Source organism: Misgurnus anguillicaudatus, chromosome 4 (assembly GCF_027580225.2).
Source record: "Misgurnus anguillicaudatus chromosome 4, ASM2758022v2, whole genome shotgun sequence".
Classification (NCBI taxonomy): Eukaryota; Metazoa; Chordata; class Actinopteri; order Cypriniformes; family Cobitidae; genus Misgurnus; species Misgurnus anguillicaudatus.
The window spans coordinates 15645686-15662332 of record NC_073340.2 but is presented as its reverse complement, the minus strand read 5'-3'; the positions used below and the strand labels follow the sequence as shown (position 1 = coordinate 15662332).

The window sequence follows — 16647 nt, the reverse complement described above, 5'->3', positions numbered from 1 at the left end:
GTTAGATTTTGCAGCGTGCATACGATGGACACTTCACTATCCCATGATGCCCTGGGAGAGCAGTTATCCAACGAAGAAGAAGCGGCATGCGGCTGTTTTCGCACTGAAATGACATTACGTGATGACGACGTATGTCACGTGATGTAGCAACATGGCGGATGTAGTATGTCCGAATCTCATTTATACTACCAGGATTCATCCTATACAGTACCTACTGTTTTAACGGCAAGTAAGTAGGTACTTCATCTTATTCAGTACCTACTAACTATACAGTATGTTGTTTCAGACGCAACCTCTGTAATTTTTCTGTGGTTACAGAGTCACGTGACCGATACAGCTTAGATGATTGGCTAAGAACAATTGTGTGGACAACTTGAATGCCAATAGACCCCTTCAAGGTTTGTAAACATTGAATGACTTAAACCCGGAACTATTGCCCTACGGCAAGTGGCTGCGTGTCCGTGTATGTTTTAAAGATCGCTCTGAATGGGATCTCTATGAAAAGTCTGCCACAAAAATTGAATTATCTCTGCTTTTTTCTCAAAACGTGGTGTTTTTGCATAAACCTACCCATATTCAAGAGCTGATTACAAAAGAACTACTAAAGGTAGGATAAAACGTTTTTTTTTTTTTTGAAAGCAGAGGGTCTGTTCTTTCATTTGATATATTGTATGTTTATATATTTAAAGAAGAAAATTTTCTGGAAGGCATTAAACTTTTGTGAAAATCACGAAAAACGCTGGCGCTGGCTGGCAACTTTAAAAAAAAAAAACCGCTGGCGGCGAAAAAGTTAAAGGTGCATTGTGTAACTTTAAGAAGGATCTCTTGACAGAAATGCAATATAATATACATACTTACATTATCAGTGGTGTAAAAAGACCTTACATAACGAACTGTATTGTTTTTATTATCTTAGAATGAGCCGTTTTTTCTACATACAGCGCGGGTCCATTTACATGGAAGTCGCCGCCATGTTTCTACAGTAGCCCCAAACGTACAAATAGAGCGTATTCTATAGAGCGTCTTTCGCCCCTACGTTGTCTCAGACAACAACAAGTTTGTCCTGTGGCAGCTACCATATGCGTTTGAAATTGAGGGGTAAGCTGTTGGTTACAATTCGCAAAACTCACCACTAGATGACACTAAAATGTACACACACCACCTTTAATGGGACCTTTCATCTCTGGGCCAGGGACAAGATTCCCAGTTGTCCACTTTTCACGATAGTCCTGCTCTAGGTACAGGTATAGACCTTTTTGAGCTCTTTTACTCCTTCGCACTAAGGATTTGGGCCTGAGGGTGTAGACACTGGATTATTCAAGTGAATGAAATACACACAGAGGGAAAGAGGGAAAGCAAAAACACAGAAAAACTAAAAAAAAATGAATTTCTACTAAAGCGTGCGAACTCTTGTGAGGATTCTGGGAAAAGGAAATGTGTGGGAGCTATCCTAAGCAGAACAATGTGACTACAGCAGTCTTCTGTTTAAATCCCATTGATGTTTTTAATAACTGACCGGACTTCTTTAAAATCCAACAGCAAGCCACGAAACGCCTGTCTGATTTCAGGAAAATGATCGGCTGATCGGTTAAGATGCCGCAGCAGGCTGTCGAACACATTTGTTTGATTCTTGTTCTCCACACTGATGTTTTTTCCAATCGTTGGACACCGCTTCATTACATTCTCACTACATTCTCACATTTGCACTCTCAACAGCTGGATATTGAATGTAAAATGGACAGAATGGGCAAGAAGAAAATGAAATGGAGAGAGAGGGATGTGCAGAGAGTAAGAGCAGAGAATCAGAGATGCGAGTGTGCATGTGTAAAGGAATTATGTATCAGTGTGATGCTGGTTTTAATAATAGCTTTTGTTTGATTTCAGTGCCCGGAAAAGCTTGGCTTTTTCGGCTGCCACGTAAACAAATCCTGTTAATTGGGTCATTTAGGGGAAAGAAGCAGATGAGAATCAGGGAACGAGACTTTGAAGCGAGAACAAAGTTTAGAAAAAAGAGAAAGGGAAGATGTGCGAATGTTCATTTGCATCTTCTATCAGTATGTTCCTGTAGCATTGCATTAGTAGCGGTGTGCAAATATCATGGGTTTGACCCCAGGGATGATGGATGCTTATAAAATGCATACAAGTAAAAAATAATTGATGATGGGCCATTAAATTATTCGAAGATAATGCACACCCAAGGCACTCAGCTTCACATCATGCTGCATTACCACCTTGGGTGTGCTATTATTTTAAAGGGCACCTATTGTACGATTCACGATTTTACATTTCCTTTGGTGTTTAAGTGTGTATTAGTACATGTTAACAATATGCAAAAGGTGAAACGAAAGTAAACAATGATGCGAGTTATTGTCTCCAACGTAAATCTCTTTTCTTGGACTACAACAAACACACAGATTGTAGGCAACAGTTTACTTTCTGGGATTGGTGCGTCAAAAGCACTTGGCCTTATTTTGTTTTCTGACTACTATGTGCTCTTCTGTCTTTAGTTTTGACCCCATCTTCTTGTTTTCTCATTTATTATCCAATTAAATGGTGCATATTAGGTATTTCAAAGATACACATCTGTACCTCAAAGTCACATATCTGTACATAAATGATACATATTAGGACCTTTTCTTTAGGGGACCATCCTTAGTTCCTAAAAGTGCAGTGATCAGCATGCACATCTGTTGTGTAGATTTTGATGAAAAAGTTTAAATGTTTTGAGTTTCAAACATGGTGGTTGATAGATGACAGATAATGGGCCCTATTTTAACGATATAAGCGCATTTTCTAAAGCGCACAACGCACTCCGCACGGTCTAAACGGGCCTGTCCGGTTCCACTTTTGCTCCACTTTTGCTAATTTAATGACGGGAACAATTATTTGTGCGCCAATCGCACGACCTAAAAGGGTTGTTCCTATTCTCGTAATGAGTAATGGGGGTGTTTTGGGCGTAATGTGCAATAAACCAATGAGAATCTCAGCCAGCTCTCATCCCCTTTAAAAGCCAATTGCGCTGGTGCCATGCCTGTTTACTATTTATATGGCTTAATTTTTAAAATGATAAACTAAGCGGAGGAAAAAGATCACCGGTTTAAGATTCATATAAAAAATTGCGTTGTTTTCATTTGTATTGAAACTGTTATTTTTTGGTAATAAAACCTTTAAAAGTCGTTTTCTTTCAGTCATGGAAGAAAAATTAGCAGGCTTTTAATTGCTGTAAATGAATGGATAGCCTACATGATCTGTGTTATCTCAAAAAATAATTTACAAATATGCAAGAAAAGGTTTGTAATCTAAAACAGTGGTTTTCAAACTGGGGGCCGCGAGATGGTGCCAGGGGGGCCCCCGTTTTATGACATTTTATGAAATACATTAATTTATCATGAATTCTGTGTAATTAAACCTAAAAAATTAAGGCTACTAACCAAAAGCGCTACTTTTTTGTATAATTGAATGTTTTTTTAATTAAAATGTTGAGTTTTACAACAGTTTTTTGTCATTAATTTTCTTTGGGGGTCCGCGAAGGAATGCACCGTACACAAGGGGGGCCGCACGCTGAAAAAGTTTGGGTACCACTGCTCTAAAATACTTTATTTGTAACAAACAGGAGATAAAAAATTTTTAAACGTGTGAAGAGCCTTCAGCAGCGCCGTGAGTGTTTTGAAAAGCATGACTTAAAAATGTTTCTCATCTCACTACAAAGTCATCATACACAATAAATTCAAAAAATTCAAAAATACATGCAATATTTGCATTTGTTTAAAGCAAAACATTTCATTACTTACCAGGCTACAGGTGAAGCAGCCCTTTACGCCTTAAAACGTTTATGTGCTGCTGCGCATCCATGTGATAAGCAAACGCGCGTTGTTGTCCCGCATATTACTAACGCACTCATTAAATAACAAAAACAATATTGCGCCACTGACTTTGCACTTTAGACCAGGTTTTTATTGGTCAATGACGTAGTCTATTTTAGTTGCCTCAAAATAGCAACGCACCAACAATGCGCCTGAATACACCTCGTTTTCAGAACAGAACGTCCATGGGCGCAAAATTGGACACAAATGCATTTGCTATTTAAACAACATGGCGCTAAACGTAAAAATTATAATTGCGCCAGGTTAAAACTAGCAAAAGACACTTGCGTCGCGCATTGTGCTAGGTGTAGCCTATGGTAGAGCCCTAAGACAGGGGGAGTGCACACCAAATCTTTTAAACGCGGCTTAAAACGCCAGGCGGACGATGACTGTCAGCTGTTTTTCAGCAGACTGCCAGCTTTCTTCAGCTGAGCGCTTTGGTTGCTGTGATTAAACGTCGTTGAACGATGTGCTGGTTGGTGATTGTGATATTTGACCCATCCCTCCTTCACTGTGATTGGACAGCCGTGTGAGAACTGACATTGACTAGCTGAGCTTTTCACTCAAAGTTAAATAATTTTCAACTCTCCCATTCAAAAAAATGCAGAGCCGGCTTTCAGCGTGGAAAAAAATGTCAGCTGCTGTTTTTTTAAACTCAACGCTGCTATTGGAAACAATTGAAAACATACACCGGCCGCCGGCGTAAAAGCTGTGGTGTGCACGCCCCCTTAGAAAAGAGAAAATCTAGAAAAATGCCTACACACTAAAAACAAACACTGTTAAATAGCACTCATAATCCTAGGGGAATCATTTTCTTCAACCAATTTTTTAGAGTGTAAAAGAAATTAATATCTGTATCAGAAATGTCTGAAGTGATAAAGACAATCCACATAAATGTGAACACCACAGTTTCTAACCAGCACTGCCGGTTCTTAGTCCTGGATAATTTTTCAGCAAATAAATAACTTCTCTCTCACTGCAAGCAAATTGCCAGTCATCTGTTGCACACTTGTGCAGTGCAGCATTCACTGTTGAAAACATTGTAGTTATGGCATGGGGACAATTGGCAGGGTGTACTTGACAATTTCATAGAGGATGTCAAACTGAAAATAAAAATATGAAAACAGGCCCATTCAGACACACACAATACTGTAAACACACAAACTAACATAGTACATACACTCCTCAGTTAAAAGCATTACCATGCTTTCTGCTCACACACCAGTGCTCTCTTTGTTTAACCAAAGAGGAACTGACCCATTCTCAAATGGAAACTAAAGGTCTGATGCCAGTGTTTCTCTTTGTCCCATTTATCTTCTGCTGTTACTCATCATTCGGGTTGTTTTTGACTGCCAAACGACGCTGTCTAGTCTACTGATATTTGGCACATATTATAAATATGATTTACTTTTTATTTCCTTTTGGTTTCTAAACCAGGTGGAAATCCTTTTTTTGATCTATAAATTATATGAAAATATAGATGTCCACCATGGGGATTTCCTGTAACTCAAAGGTCTTAAAGTCCCAATGAAATCAAAAGTGAAGTTTTTTGGCTTGTAGTAAAAATATGTTAGGATTAAGGATATTTGTATAATTTTGTGATCCAAAATATTGACAAATGTTCCCATTCAGAAGCATTTAAAACTGAAATTCTCTCAATTCTGCCAATATGGGTCATCAATTTTTGTGACATCACTCTGCAATTTAGCTTCCAGGCTGCTATTGGGTGTTTCCGTATGCCCCCCTTCCTGGCCTGATGTCTTGTTTAAGTGGAAATTATGTAAACTCATCAAACAAGGCTGCACATTTCAGTGGATCTTTAACCTTCTTGACTGTATTGAATGATTCAAATCATAAAACCTCATAACAGCTACATTCTTTTAAATTAAATTTAGACCATTTATCTAAAGCAGGGGAGAGCAGGGTAAGTTGTCACACGTTTCACACTGTCTAACATGTAATGAGGACCATACATCACAATGGTATAAATCTCATACCAAATGAAAGAAGGAAGTCTTGGGCACATATGTTGTATTCATTACATTTTCATATCTTATCTCATTACGGAGTTGAACATTGTCGAATCGAGAGTGTTCACTTGTGACAATTTGGCTCATCGTTGGATAAGTTGTCACACTAGATTATGTAAAAAGAACAAAACTACTTCATTGTGATTTATTTACATTTTTTAATTCAAACCAGAACTGAAAATATTAACTCTAGGGCTTTTCACACTGCGTTTAACCCTTGGTTATCTTCATTTTAAACCCTGCTTTTAGATGGTTTCACACTTGTAATTTATAAGTAGGGTTATCCCTGAAATTAACCCAGGGTTATGAAACCCTGCTTGTAATTTAGAAGTAGGGTTATCCCTGAAATTAACCCAGGGTTATGAAACCCTGCTTGTAATTTAGAAGTGGGGTTATCCCTGAAATTAACCCAGAGTTATGAAAATGTACATGTCATTTAGAAACGGGGTTATCCCTGAAATTAACCCAGAGTTATGAAACCCTGCTTGTAATTTAGAAGCGGGGTTATGCCTGAAATTAACCCAGGATTATGAAACCCTACATGTAATTTAGAAGCGGGGTTATCCCTGAAATTCACCCAGAGTTATGAAACCCTGCTTGTAATTTAGAAGTGGGGTTATCCCTGAAATTAACCCAGGGTTATGAAACCCTATTTGTAATTTAGAAGCGGGGTTATCCCTGAAATTAACCCAGGGTTATGAAACCCTACATGTAATTTAGAAGTGGGGTTATCCCTGAAATTAACCCAGAGTTATGAAACACTACATGTAATTTAGAAGCAGGGTTACCCCTGAAATTAACCCAGAGTTATGAAACCCTGCTTGTAATTTAGAAGCGGGGTTATGCCTGAAATTAACCCAGGATTATGAAACAATACATGTAATTTAGAAGCGGGGTTACCCCTGAAATTAACCCAGAGTTATGAAACCCTGCTTGTAACTTAGAAGCGGGGTTATCCCTGAAATTAACCCAGGGTTATGAAACCCTATTTGTAATTTAGAAGCGGGGTTATCCCTGAAATTAACCCAGAGTTATGAAACCCTACATGTAATTTAGAAGCGGGGTTACCCCTGAAATTAACCCAGAGTTATGAAACCCTGCTTGTAATTTAGAAGCGGGGTTATCCCTGAAATTAACCCAGGGTTATGAAACCCTGCTAACCCTGCTTTTGTGGGGTAAACTCAGCATTGCATTGCCAAATTGACACAATGTGAAACAAAGCAGGGTTAGAATGTTATGACCTCAATTAAACCAACACAGTCTCACCCCATGGCGTCAATATTTGACGACACTTGACCATGCATCAATATGTTGACGCGGAGGGTATACCTTTCGCGTAATTTTTTGACGAACTGGGGACTTCAATACTATTGGGTACGCGAAATTAAACAGTTGTCACCTGGCGTTGGGGTTAGGGTTAGGTTTGGGTAGGGATGTCATTATGTAAATCTAACCCTAAACCGACGCGAAAATGGTAAGAAAATAGGAAAGAGAATGCAACGGACTCAATAGTATTGAAGTCCCCAGTTCGTCAAAAACTGACGCGAAAGGTATACCCCCCGCGCCAACACACCGACGCATGGTCAAGTGCCGTCAAACACCGACGCCATGGGGAGAGACTGGGTTGATTAAACACAGCTGAAGCAGCTAACCAAGGTGTTAAGGTTTGCTTGATAATTACAGACAGGTGTATGAGCAGGGTCTCAGACACCTGACCTAGGGTTTAGGAATGCACGGTGTGAAACGTCAGATTATGAATACCCAGGGTTATATCTTAACCCCTGGTTTAGTACAAACCGTGTGAAACAGATAACCAAGGATTCCGCTAACCCAGGGTTTAGAATAACCCAGGGTTAACTATTTCCAGTGTAAAAAGCATGTGACGACTTGCCCCAAAGTCATAAAAAAACTTGCCACTAACTGACATATGTGCTAATGTTGGCAAAATCTCAGGGTTGGCTCAAAATAGCACCTCAGCTAAAGAATAAAAAAAACGTTATTGTCACCTCTATTTTGTGCAAAATAATCATTTTTAACATTCATACCTAACAAAGTTGTATTGCATAAAATATAAAGTGCAAATGTTTTACTTGTAGCCTCTTATGGAATGGCTGAAATTCCACAAGGGGGCGTATTGGTTCCTCAGACGTTGCACAATAAACGTGACATCCTAATATATTTATTATAAATCATGAATGAAAAGTGAGATTCGAACGAATGTCCATTAGTGAACTAATTGTATACACTATTTATATCGTAATTCAGTCAGAAACGTCAAGATTGTGAGATGAACAAATAGTTTTGGATTAAAAGGCTTGGATATTCCATTTCCTTGGACTTTTGAGGATTTATGAACAATTTGTTTTGGACAATTTTACCGAAGTGGATAAAGGGAAGATTTTGAAGGTAAGTAAATATCCTAAATCGGCGCCGCCCGGTTCAGGTAACTAACAACTAGATTACAGTTTTATGACTGCTAAAAATCATATTATGCTTTGTGTGTGTGCTTAAAGGAATAGTCTACTCATTTTCAATGTTAAAATGTGTTATTACCTTAACTAAGAATTGTTGATACATCCCTCTATCATCTGTGTGCGTGCACGTAAGCACTGGAGCGCACTGCGACGCTTCGATAGCATTTAGCTTAGCCCCATTCATTCAATGGTACCATTTAGAGATAAAGTTAGAAGTGACCAAACACATCAACGTTTTCCTATTTAAGACGAGTAGTTATACGAGCAAGTTTGGTGGTACAAAATAAAACGTAGCGCTTTTCTAAGCAGATTTAAAAGAGGAACTATATTTTATGGCGTAATAGCACTTTTGGAAGTACTTTGACTCGCCTGAAAAGTCCGCTCCCCTTCTCACTCTCATAATGGGAGAGGGAGGGTGTTACTGCGCCGAGTCGAAGTACTCCCAAAAGTGCTATTACGCCATAAAATAGTTCCTCTTTTAAATCCGCTTAGAAAAGCGCTACGTTTTATTTTGTACCACCAAACTTGCTCGTATAACTACTCGTCTTAAATAGGAAAAACGTTGATGTGTTTGATCACTTCTAACTTTATCTCTAAATGGTACCATTGAATGAATGGGGCTAAGCTAAATGCTATCGAAGTGTCGCAGTGCGCTCCAGTGCTTACGTGCACGCACACAGATGATAGAGGGATGTATCAACAATTCTTAGTTAAGGTAATAACATTTTAATTTTGAAAATGAGTAGACTATTCCTTTAATGGAATCCCTAAAGTCTAAACCGTATTTTATGATTTAATGCTTCAAAGTTACAATGACGTAATGAAGCCTCACGTGCAAGGGAGGGGGTGTACCGTGTATGGCACGGTGTTCCTTATCAGGTTAAAACCAAAAAAATAAGGTGCTAACGTCAGATTAGAGCGATCTTGACCACATGTGAACACGAAGTTGAAGAAGTCGTCAAACAAGTGGCTATTTGATTTTTGAGATAGTGCCTCTAGTGTTGGAGTTATGAACAGTGTGACAACTTACCATGTGAAAACTTACCCCGCTCTCCCCTACTGCATTTATATCTCTATCTGCTTTCCAAAAGCAGAAGGTCAAATTGCTTTAACACTGAATGACTCTTGCCATATAGTACTCTAGGGATAAGGAGAACTCTACACCACACCATACTGGAATTATCTAGTTGTACTCACACTTGACCAGCAAAAGACCCCGACAATCTTTTTTTTTTTTGGCTACTTTTTACCTTTATTTAACAGTTAGTTTTAGGAGAGGACAGGAAAGTACAGGGATGAGAGAGGGGTATGGGTTCGGCAAATGACCACGAGCCTGGAATCAAACTCGGGTCGACGAAAGTGCGAATGCACCAGATGTCGGAGCACTGCCCAATACACCATTGGCTCTGACGACCCCGACAATCATATACAGTATCTACTTGGGATTAGATACAAAGACCCATGTATCCAAATGGATATGTATCCACTATTGTCAAAACTTTGAGACTGCCAAGGTTCATACAAATCAAAACCTTATTCATCATATTCCAACTCAGATAAAAAAAACACATTAAGCTACAGCTTCAATCCAAATCTATAAATTCTTTTGAGCACACGAAACTCATTAATGCACTTAGTGATCATGCAGATTATTATGGCTTACACAGAAGAGGATCATGGATCATAAAAGAGGATTTTCCTTATGAAGATGAGCCGAATACATTTCTGGCTTTGCATCAGAGACTGTAACCATAACACACAATCACAAATAGATCCACCAAAAGACAAAGGAAGGGAATGAGAGGTTGCAAAAAATGTGGCTTAAATCCCTCAAAAACAATGGTTTCAATGTAAAACAGATGAGGTTAACCAGTGTCAACATAAATGATACTGGAATACGGGAAAACTTTCCCGATGTTTTGTTCAGTCTGATGAGAGAACACAATGAACCTGGAGCTCGCTATTGATTCATTACAGTTTGTCAGATGCGACCGGTGCATCACATTGATTCGAAAGGTTGATTCACTCATAGATCAAAGCAGCAATGTTGGATTTAATGTCATATGATCGTAAACATTGTTAGTAAATTAGATTTTGTCCTGAATATGAAACACCACTTGACAAGCCAGAGCCTGTGCAGCTCCGAATCAAGCGGATGCTGACTCAGAGATTTTTACTGGAACCAAATTTCTATTCTGATCATGGTAGTTAAAGAGACAGAGGCCATAGACCTGACACCGTATACCAGGCAGCTTACTCCCAGATGAATGCATCTTCATGGAAAAACTACTTTAATGATTTAAAACAACTTCCAACACTATTGCATAACAACACAGTGTGGAAAGTTAAAATTATCTCAGAATTTGTTCATGCCATCCCAGATGAATGTCTTTCTTCAGCTGAACACAACTAGTGTTATATTAACCCCCGATATTCTGGCTTTTCTAGCTTTGTAATGCCTAGAAATAACTAGTCATGAGGTGCACAAGAACCAATAAGATCCAGTGTTATAAGCATGCCACCACTTTTGGGTTTACATGCTGATTTATATGTTTACAAAAATACACAAGATTTTGATACGCTCAAAATATAATTAGTTTTCTCTCAAATATAAATTTGAGAAAAAAATGTATATTATGAAAGTATGTACTGAATTAGATAAAGTACCTACACATCTACTGTTAAAACAATATGTTATATATAGTATGAATATTGGTATGTGTGAATGAAATTCAGACGTACTACATCCGCCCTGTTAATACAACACGTGACATACGTCATCATAACAAGTTTGTAGTTAAAGAGCACCCATTTCATTGCTAAAAACAACGTTATTTTGTATATTTGGTATAATACAATGTGTTCACCTGGTTTATGGTTCAAAAACACATTATTTTCCACCGTACATTTTTGTAGCTCCAGATTTCACTCTCTTCTTGAAAAGCAGGGATTTGAAAAGCTCTTTGTCCCTGATTGGCCAGCTAATCTGTACGCTGTGATTGGCCTGAATACCTCTGACGTCAGCTGGAAACGTGACACTCCTTACCATGTTTGAAAGATTCGGTTGCTAACAGGAGTTAACTTACAGGCTGTGAGTCCGAACCGGGAGGAATTATGATAATGTCGGACGGTCTTCTCTACATCACCAATCCCAGGATTGCCTACAATCCTTGCGTTTGTTGTAGTCCAAGAAAAGAGATTTATGTTGGAGACGATAACTCACGTCATCGTTTACTTTGGGGTTTGTACCTCTTGCATATCGTTAACATGTACTAATACACACCTACACACCAAAGTTAATATAGCAGCCATATCACCCTGTAGCCCAAGACAGCTTGGCCACTGAAGCTAAGCAAGGCTGAGCCTGGTCAGTACTTGGATGGGAGACCACCTGGGAAAACCAGGTTACTGCTGGTAGTGGTGTTAGTGAGACCAGCAGGGGGTGCTCACCCTGTGGTCTGTGTGGGTCCTAACACCCCAGTGTATTGATGGGGACACTATATTGTCAAAAAGCACCGTCTTTCGGATGAGACGTTAAACCGAGGTCCTGACTCTCTGTGGTCATTAAAAATCCCAGAATGTCCTTCGAAAAGAGTAGGGGTGTGCCCCGGCATCCTGACCAAACCTGCCCATTGGCCTACTAATCATCCCTCATACTAATTGGCTATATCACTCTATCTCCTCTCCACTAATAAACTGGTGTGTGGTGGGCGTTCTGGTGCAATATGGCTGCCGTCGCATCATCAAGGTGGATGCTGCACATTGGTGGTGGTTGAGGAGATTCCCCCGTTCATATGTAAAGCGCTTTGAGTACTGAGAAAAGCACTATATAAATGTAAGGAATTATTATTATTATTAAAGGAAATGTTAAAAACGTGAATCCGACAATAGGTGCTCTTTAAGTATAATGACGTTAAACAAGTACAATTTAACCACAAGTGACACCAAGTTTAATAAATGTGTTTGCATTTCAATAGAGCCATGTTACCGCTTGCCTACTGCTTTTCATCTACTTTATAATATGGAAGTAGTGGTTTTAAGCCCGGAATACACTGCACGATTTTGTCCTCTTATAAGATCATTACCTTATCACACTGTGCGACATGTATCGTTTAAACTCGGGTACGAGAGGCGTGTAGACTGTACGATGATGACACGGAAGCTTCGGCGGCTGCGTCACACGTTGCGCAGCGTCACCAGCATGCGCTCGTGGTAAACAAATACCGGTGCGCAGGTCGTAGCAGCAAACACACTGTGCGGTGATCATGCCGAATTTCTGACACTACCAGAAAACTATCTTTGGACGCAAGACCGGGAAAACGGCCGTCTTTGAACCTCTCTCACTGTACGACATAGGACCACCGATGGAGAGCCACGATCACAGAAATCGCGACAATAGTTTCACGATAGCAATCTTTCGTCTGGGACAGCCAATTATTGTGCAGTGTATCCCGGCCTTTAGATGCAGCGAATATTTTTGCATCTATGATAACTGAAAGTAGTGTATGCATAACGTACACACTGCAGCTTTAATACTAAATCTGGATTGCAGTTTATTGTTCAATAAAATCAATTCAAAAATGTCGAAAAAACCTGATGTTGATGCTTCAGGCTATTTGTAAGTCCACAGGTGTTTGTCATGTGATGGCCAGGTGTAGTTACTTCTATCTGATGGGTTTTGGTGAACTTTTTGTCTTTCAGGTCATGCACAAACACGCTCGGTTTGTTGGACTTCATGCTCGGTACATCATATGCACACATGCGCATCTCAGAGAGACCAAAGAAAAGAGAAGTGCTGGGAGGGGACAGCGAGGCCAGTGAAAGTAGAACAGAGCTGCAATGCAAAGAGGAGAAGAACCAGGCCTGCTAAAAATACAGCATCTCCAAGGAGGACAGAAATACACACACACTGGGTGTGTGCTGCTGTCACAAAAAAAGAGAGTATTAAAGTAATACATTAAACAAGCCAGGCTATATAACTACTCTTTATTTGGTTTACATTATCATGATCCACTGACACTTCCAACATTTAGAATGAAATTGCACAAAACTCTCAATCACTGCCTTTACTGTAAAAAAATGCAGCATTTTTGTCAAATCAACATTTTAAGGGAAACCATTTCAACTTATTTTTATATAAGTTATGTCAACTTATCACAGGTCAAAACTTAAAATAGTAGGTTGAATTGACTTGCAAAACCAAGTTTACCCTGTGCAGAGGGTTGTTGATAAATCCCCCTGTTGAATGACCCAGAAACAAATCAAACTGCTCTTTCCCAGTTTTCTGATTGACATCTGTTGAACACAAATCTGACTGTGATGCTCCATCTTTACTCTCCAGGAGCACAGCCAGCCCCGAGATACAAATCTTTAGCATTCAACATATGGATTCATTTCCTCTGACTCATAAAACTAAGATTTACACAAACAAGCAGAACGCTGACCTTCATCTTATAGGACCACCAGATTACGCTGCCAGTAATGCATGCATGCACTAACACAGATACATGCAGATATACTAGGTATACTTAGTCACTGAATACAAATCAACTTAAAACGTTAGTTCACTTGTACATCATTCATATGAGACCTTGTCTGGCTAAAGTCTTATAATTGAAATGTGTAATGAGATCAGGAGCATCAACGTTTGATTTAATAATCTTTGATGTGTCCTTATTCAGTCAATATTGAAGATATCAAAATGATATTTTCACAGAATGTTCCTTATATCATGTAGGATGAGTTTATGTAGAAAACAGTACAAATGAATTCAACTGGGTTTTCACAAACAGGGTCACATATGTCCCTGTAGCTCAACTGGTAGTGCATTGCAATAGCAGCACAAAATATCATGGGCTCGATCTTAAGGAAACAGTGACTTTGGATAAAATCTCCCAAATGATAAAAGAAAGTAATCCATGTTTCTTTTGTAGAACATAGAAAACTCAATTCTGATGCTGCCAGTCACTAACATTGTGGTCCATGGAAGAAAGTCATATTTCAACCACAATGAGTCATTTTAAGTGAACTACCCCTTTAAGTACACATAAACAAACCATGCAAATTAGCCCAAATGTTTGCTTGTCGATATCTCTAATATCTACCTGTGGAATACATCTGTGTTTCACATTTATAAAAGTTTCCTATCTTTATGTCAAAATATTGCCGAGCGTATGAGTCAGATGTTGTATGATGTTAATGTCTTACCTCTTTGCTCCTGAGCCCACACTCTGGTCAGCTCCGCCTGCGAGAGACAGATCAACAACACGGCACACAGAGCCATGTCCACCTCGCAATCCTGCTCCACGCTCCTTCACGGGCTCCTCTCTTCTCACTCCTCCTCCTGTCACCTCTGTCTCCTCTCTCTGAGTTGGGGTTTTTACGCACTCTCCTTTTTCCTGGACTTACCCCCTCCTTTCTTCTGTCTTTTTCCCCTCCTTCTGTCCTTCCCTCGATTTCTTCTGTTTTCACTTTGAAAACAAGAGTTCTGGCTTTGTCTACCTTTTTTTCTCCAGCCCCTCTTCTGGTGAATGAAGGAATGAAGGCATGGTAATGCAAGGAGATATGAACCAAAGGTATGGCAAAGAGATCAGCTAGAAGAATCCTGCTACTTCAGAGTCTTCTTTATCTGCTCTCTCTCTCTCTCTCTCTTTCTCTCTCTCTCTCTCTCTCTCTCTCTCTCTCTCTCTCTCTCTCTCTCTCTCTCTCTCTCTCTCTGGATCGCTCTGGAAGCAAAACTGAGGCTATGTTCAAAATGGAATACTAGCTTACTTGTGTAGTATGCACTGTATACTACAAACTTTAATAATTTCTGTCAATCTGCTTAGCTTAACTAGGCTCACAAAAGTCAATCAAAATATTATAGGAATAATGTTATTTAAATATTACACAAAAAATTACATTTTATGCACTCACACTACCCTTCGAAATTTTTATTGCATCACCATATTTTGATGCATGTGAGTGACAAACAGTTTTGACAGTTCTGGAAGCAAACGATGAGGAAAAACAGAGATTGTGGCTTTGATTTATTTTGGCTTATTCACAAAAGAAATAAAAAATCATGTTGAGCACATTGAAATATAAGATGCATAATTCTATTGCACATTTTGGCATATGTAGTAGGCCGTCTGCATACAGATAATGTCCATACTGAGCATACTATATACTGCAGAATTAGTTAGAATAGAATGTTAGTGTGGTATGAGGAACTAGCACCCACAAGTCTATTTATTTTTACTTTCAAATCAAGGGTAACTCTAGTGCCATCTAGAGGATGTCATTTTGAACAAATACTTATAAGAAGTATAGATCAATCCACAAAATACAAAGAGGTCACATTATTCATCTCAACATCCTTATGGGGTAAGATCTTATAGATTAAAAGGCTTTGTACTCCAGTATTGACTTTGCTGCTACACTCTCAGAAAAAAAGGTACAGAAAGTGTCACTTGGACGGTACCTTTTAAAAACAATACAGATATGTCGCTTTGGGGTACCTTTTAGGAACCAGTATGCACCCTTTAAGCAGTGGCAGCTGGTGACTTCTCTTCCGAGGGGCGCAAATTCAAAATAAGTGTCATGTGTGTTGCTTGCGTTTTTAAAATGTGTGTTTGTTGCGTCATGAACCATGTGCATCACATGTTTTGTCAAAATAAGTGCCTGCTGCACACTAGGGTGGCCATTCGTGCCAGTTCCGCTGGACGCGTCCCGAACATGTTTTCGGGTTCGTTCTCCGGAAGTCCGCATACGTCATGGAGGTTCTCACATTTCAGTTAAAATACATTAGAAAATTAAGATTTATTTCTTTTAAGGCATACAATCATTGTAGTTTCATTCTTACCTTGAAATGTAACGGTTGCTTTTCTGAAATTAAACCCGAAATATTAAACCTTGATGACGTATGCGGTCGACCAACGCGACTTTCGGAGAACAACCCGAAAACATGTCCGCCGGAACTGGCACGAATGGCCACCCTACTGCACACGCGTCAAAAACGTTTATGATAAAAGAGACGCTCACGTTCACAAAATACACACAAGACACTCACTAACAGTAAACTCTGATTACGCTTGAGACTATGCGAGTATCTAGCCAACGTGTTCGTCTCTTTTATCATAAACCCTTTAGATGCGTCTGCAGCAGGCACTTATTTTGACAAGACACGTGATGCACACTGGTTCACTCGACGCGGTGAACACATATTTTAAAATTACGACCACACACATAAATGTTGTGACGAACTGAGCATTGTGCGCCCTCAAAGAAGAAGTCAACGGC

General features: G+C 39.3%; 1 protein-coding gene across 3 annotated transcripts in view; it reads right to left on the bottom strand.

The window, feature by feature from the left end:
* The window catches only part of plxdc1 (plexin domain containing 1), a 47596-nt gene extending 32594 nt beyond the window's left edge, over nt 1–15002 (bottom strand). Inside the window, exon 1 of one of the 3 annotated variants that reach the window (XM_055176139.2) lies at nt 14575–15002. In XM_055176139.2, coding sequence (XP_055032114.1) covers nt 14575–14650 — 76 coding nt within the window. In that variant the 5' untranslated portion in view covers nt 14651–15002. The remainder of the gene's footprint in view (nt 1–14574) is intronic. The other 2 variants (XM_055176137.2, XM_055176138.2) reach the window with 2 other exon arrangements.
* Nucleotides 15003–16647: the final 1645 nt, after the last annotated feature.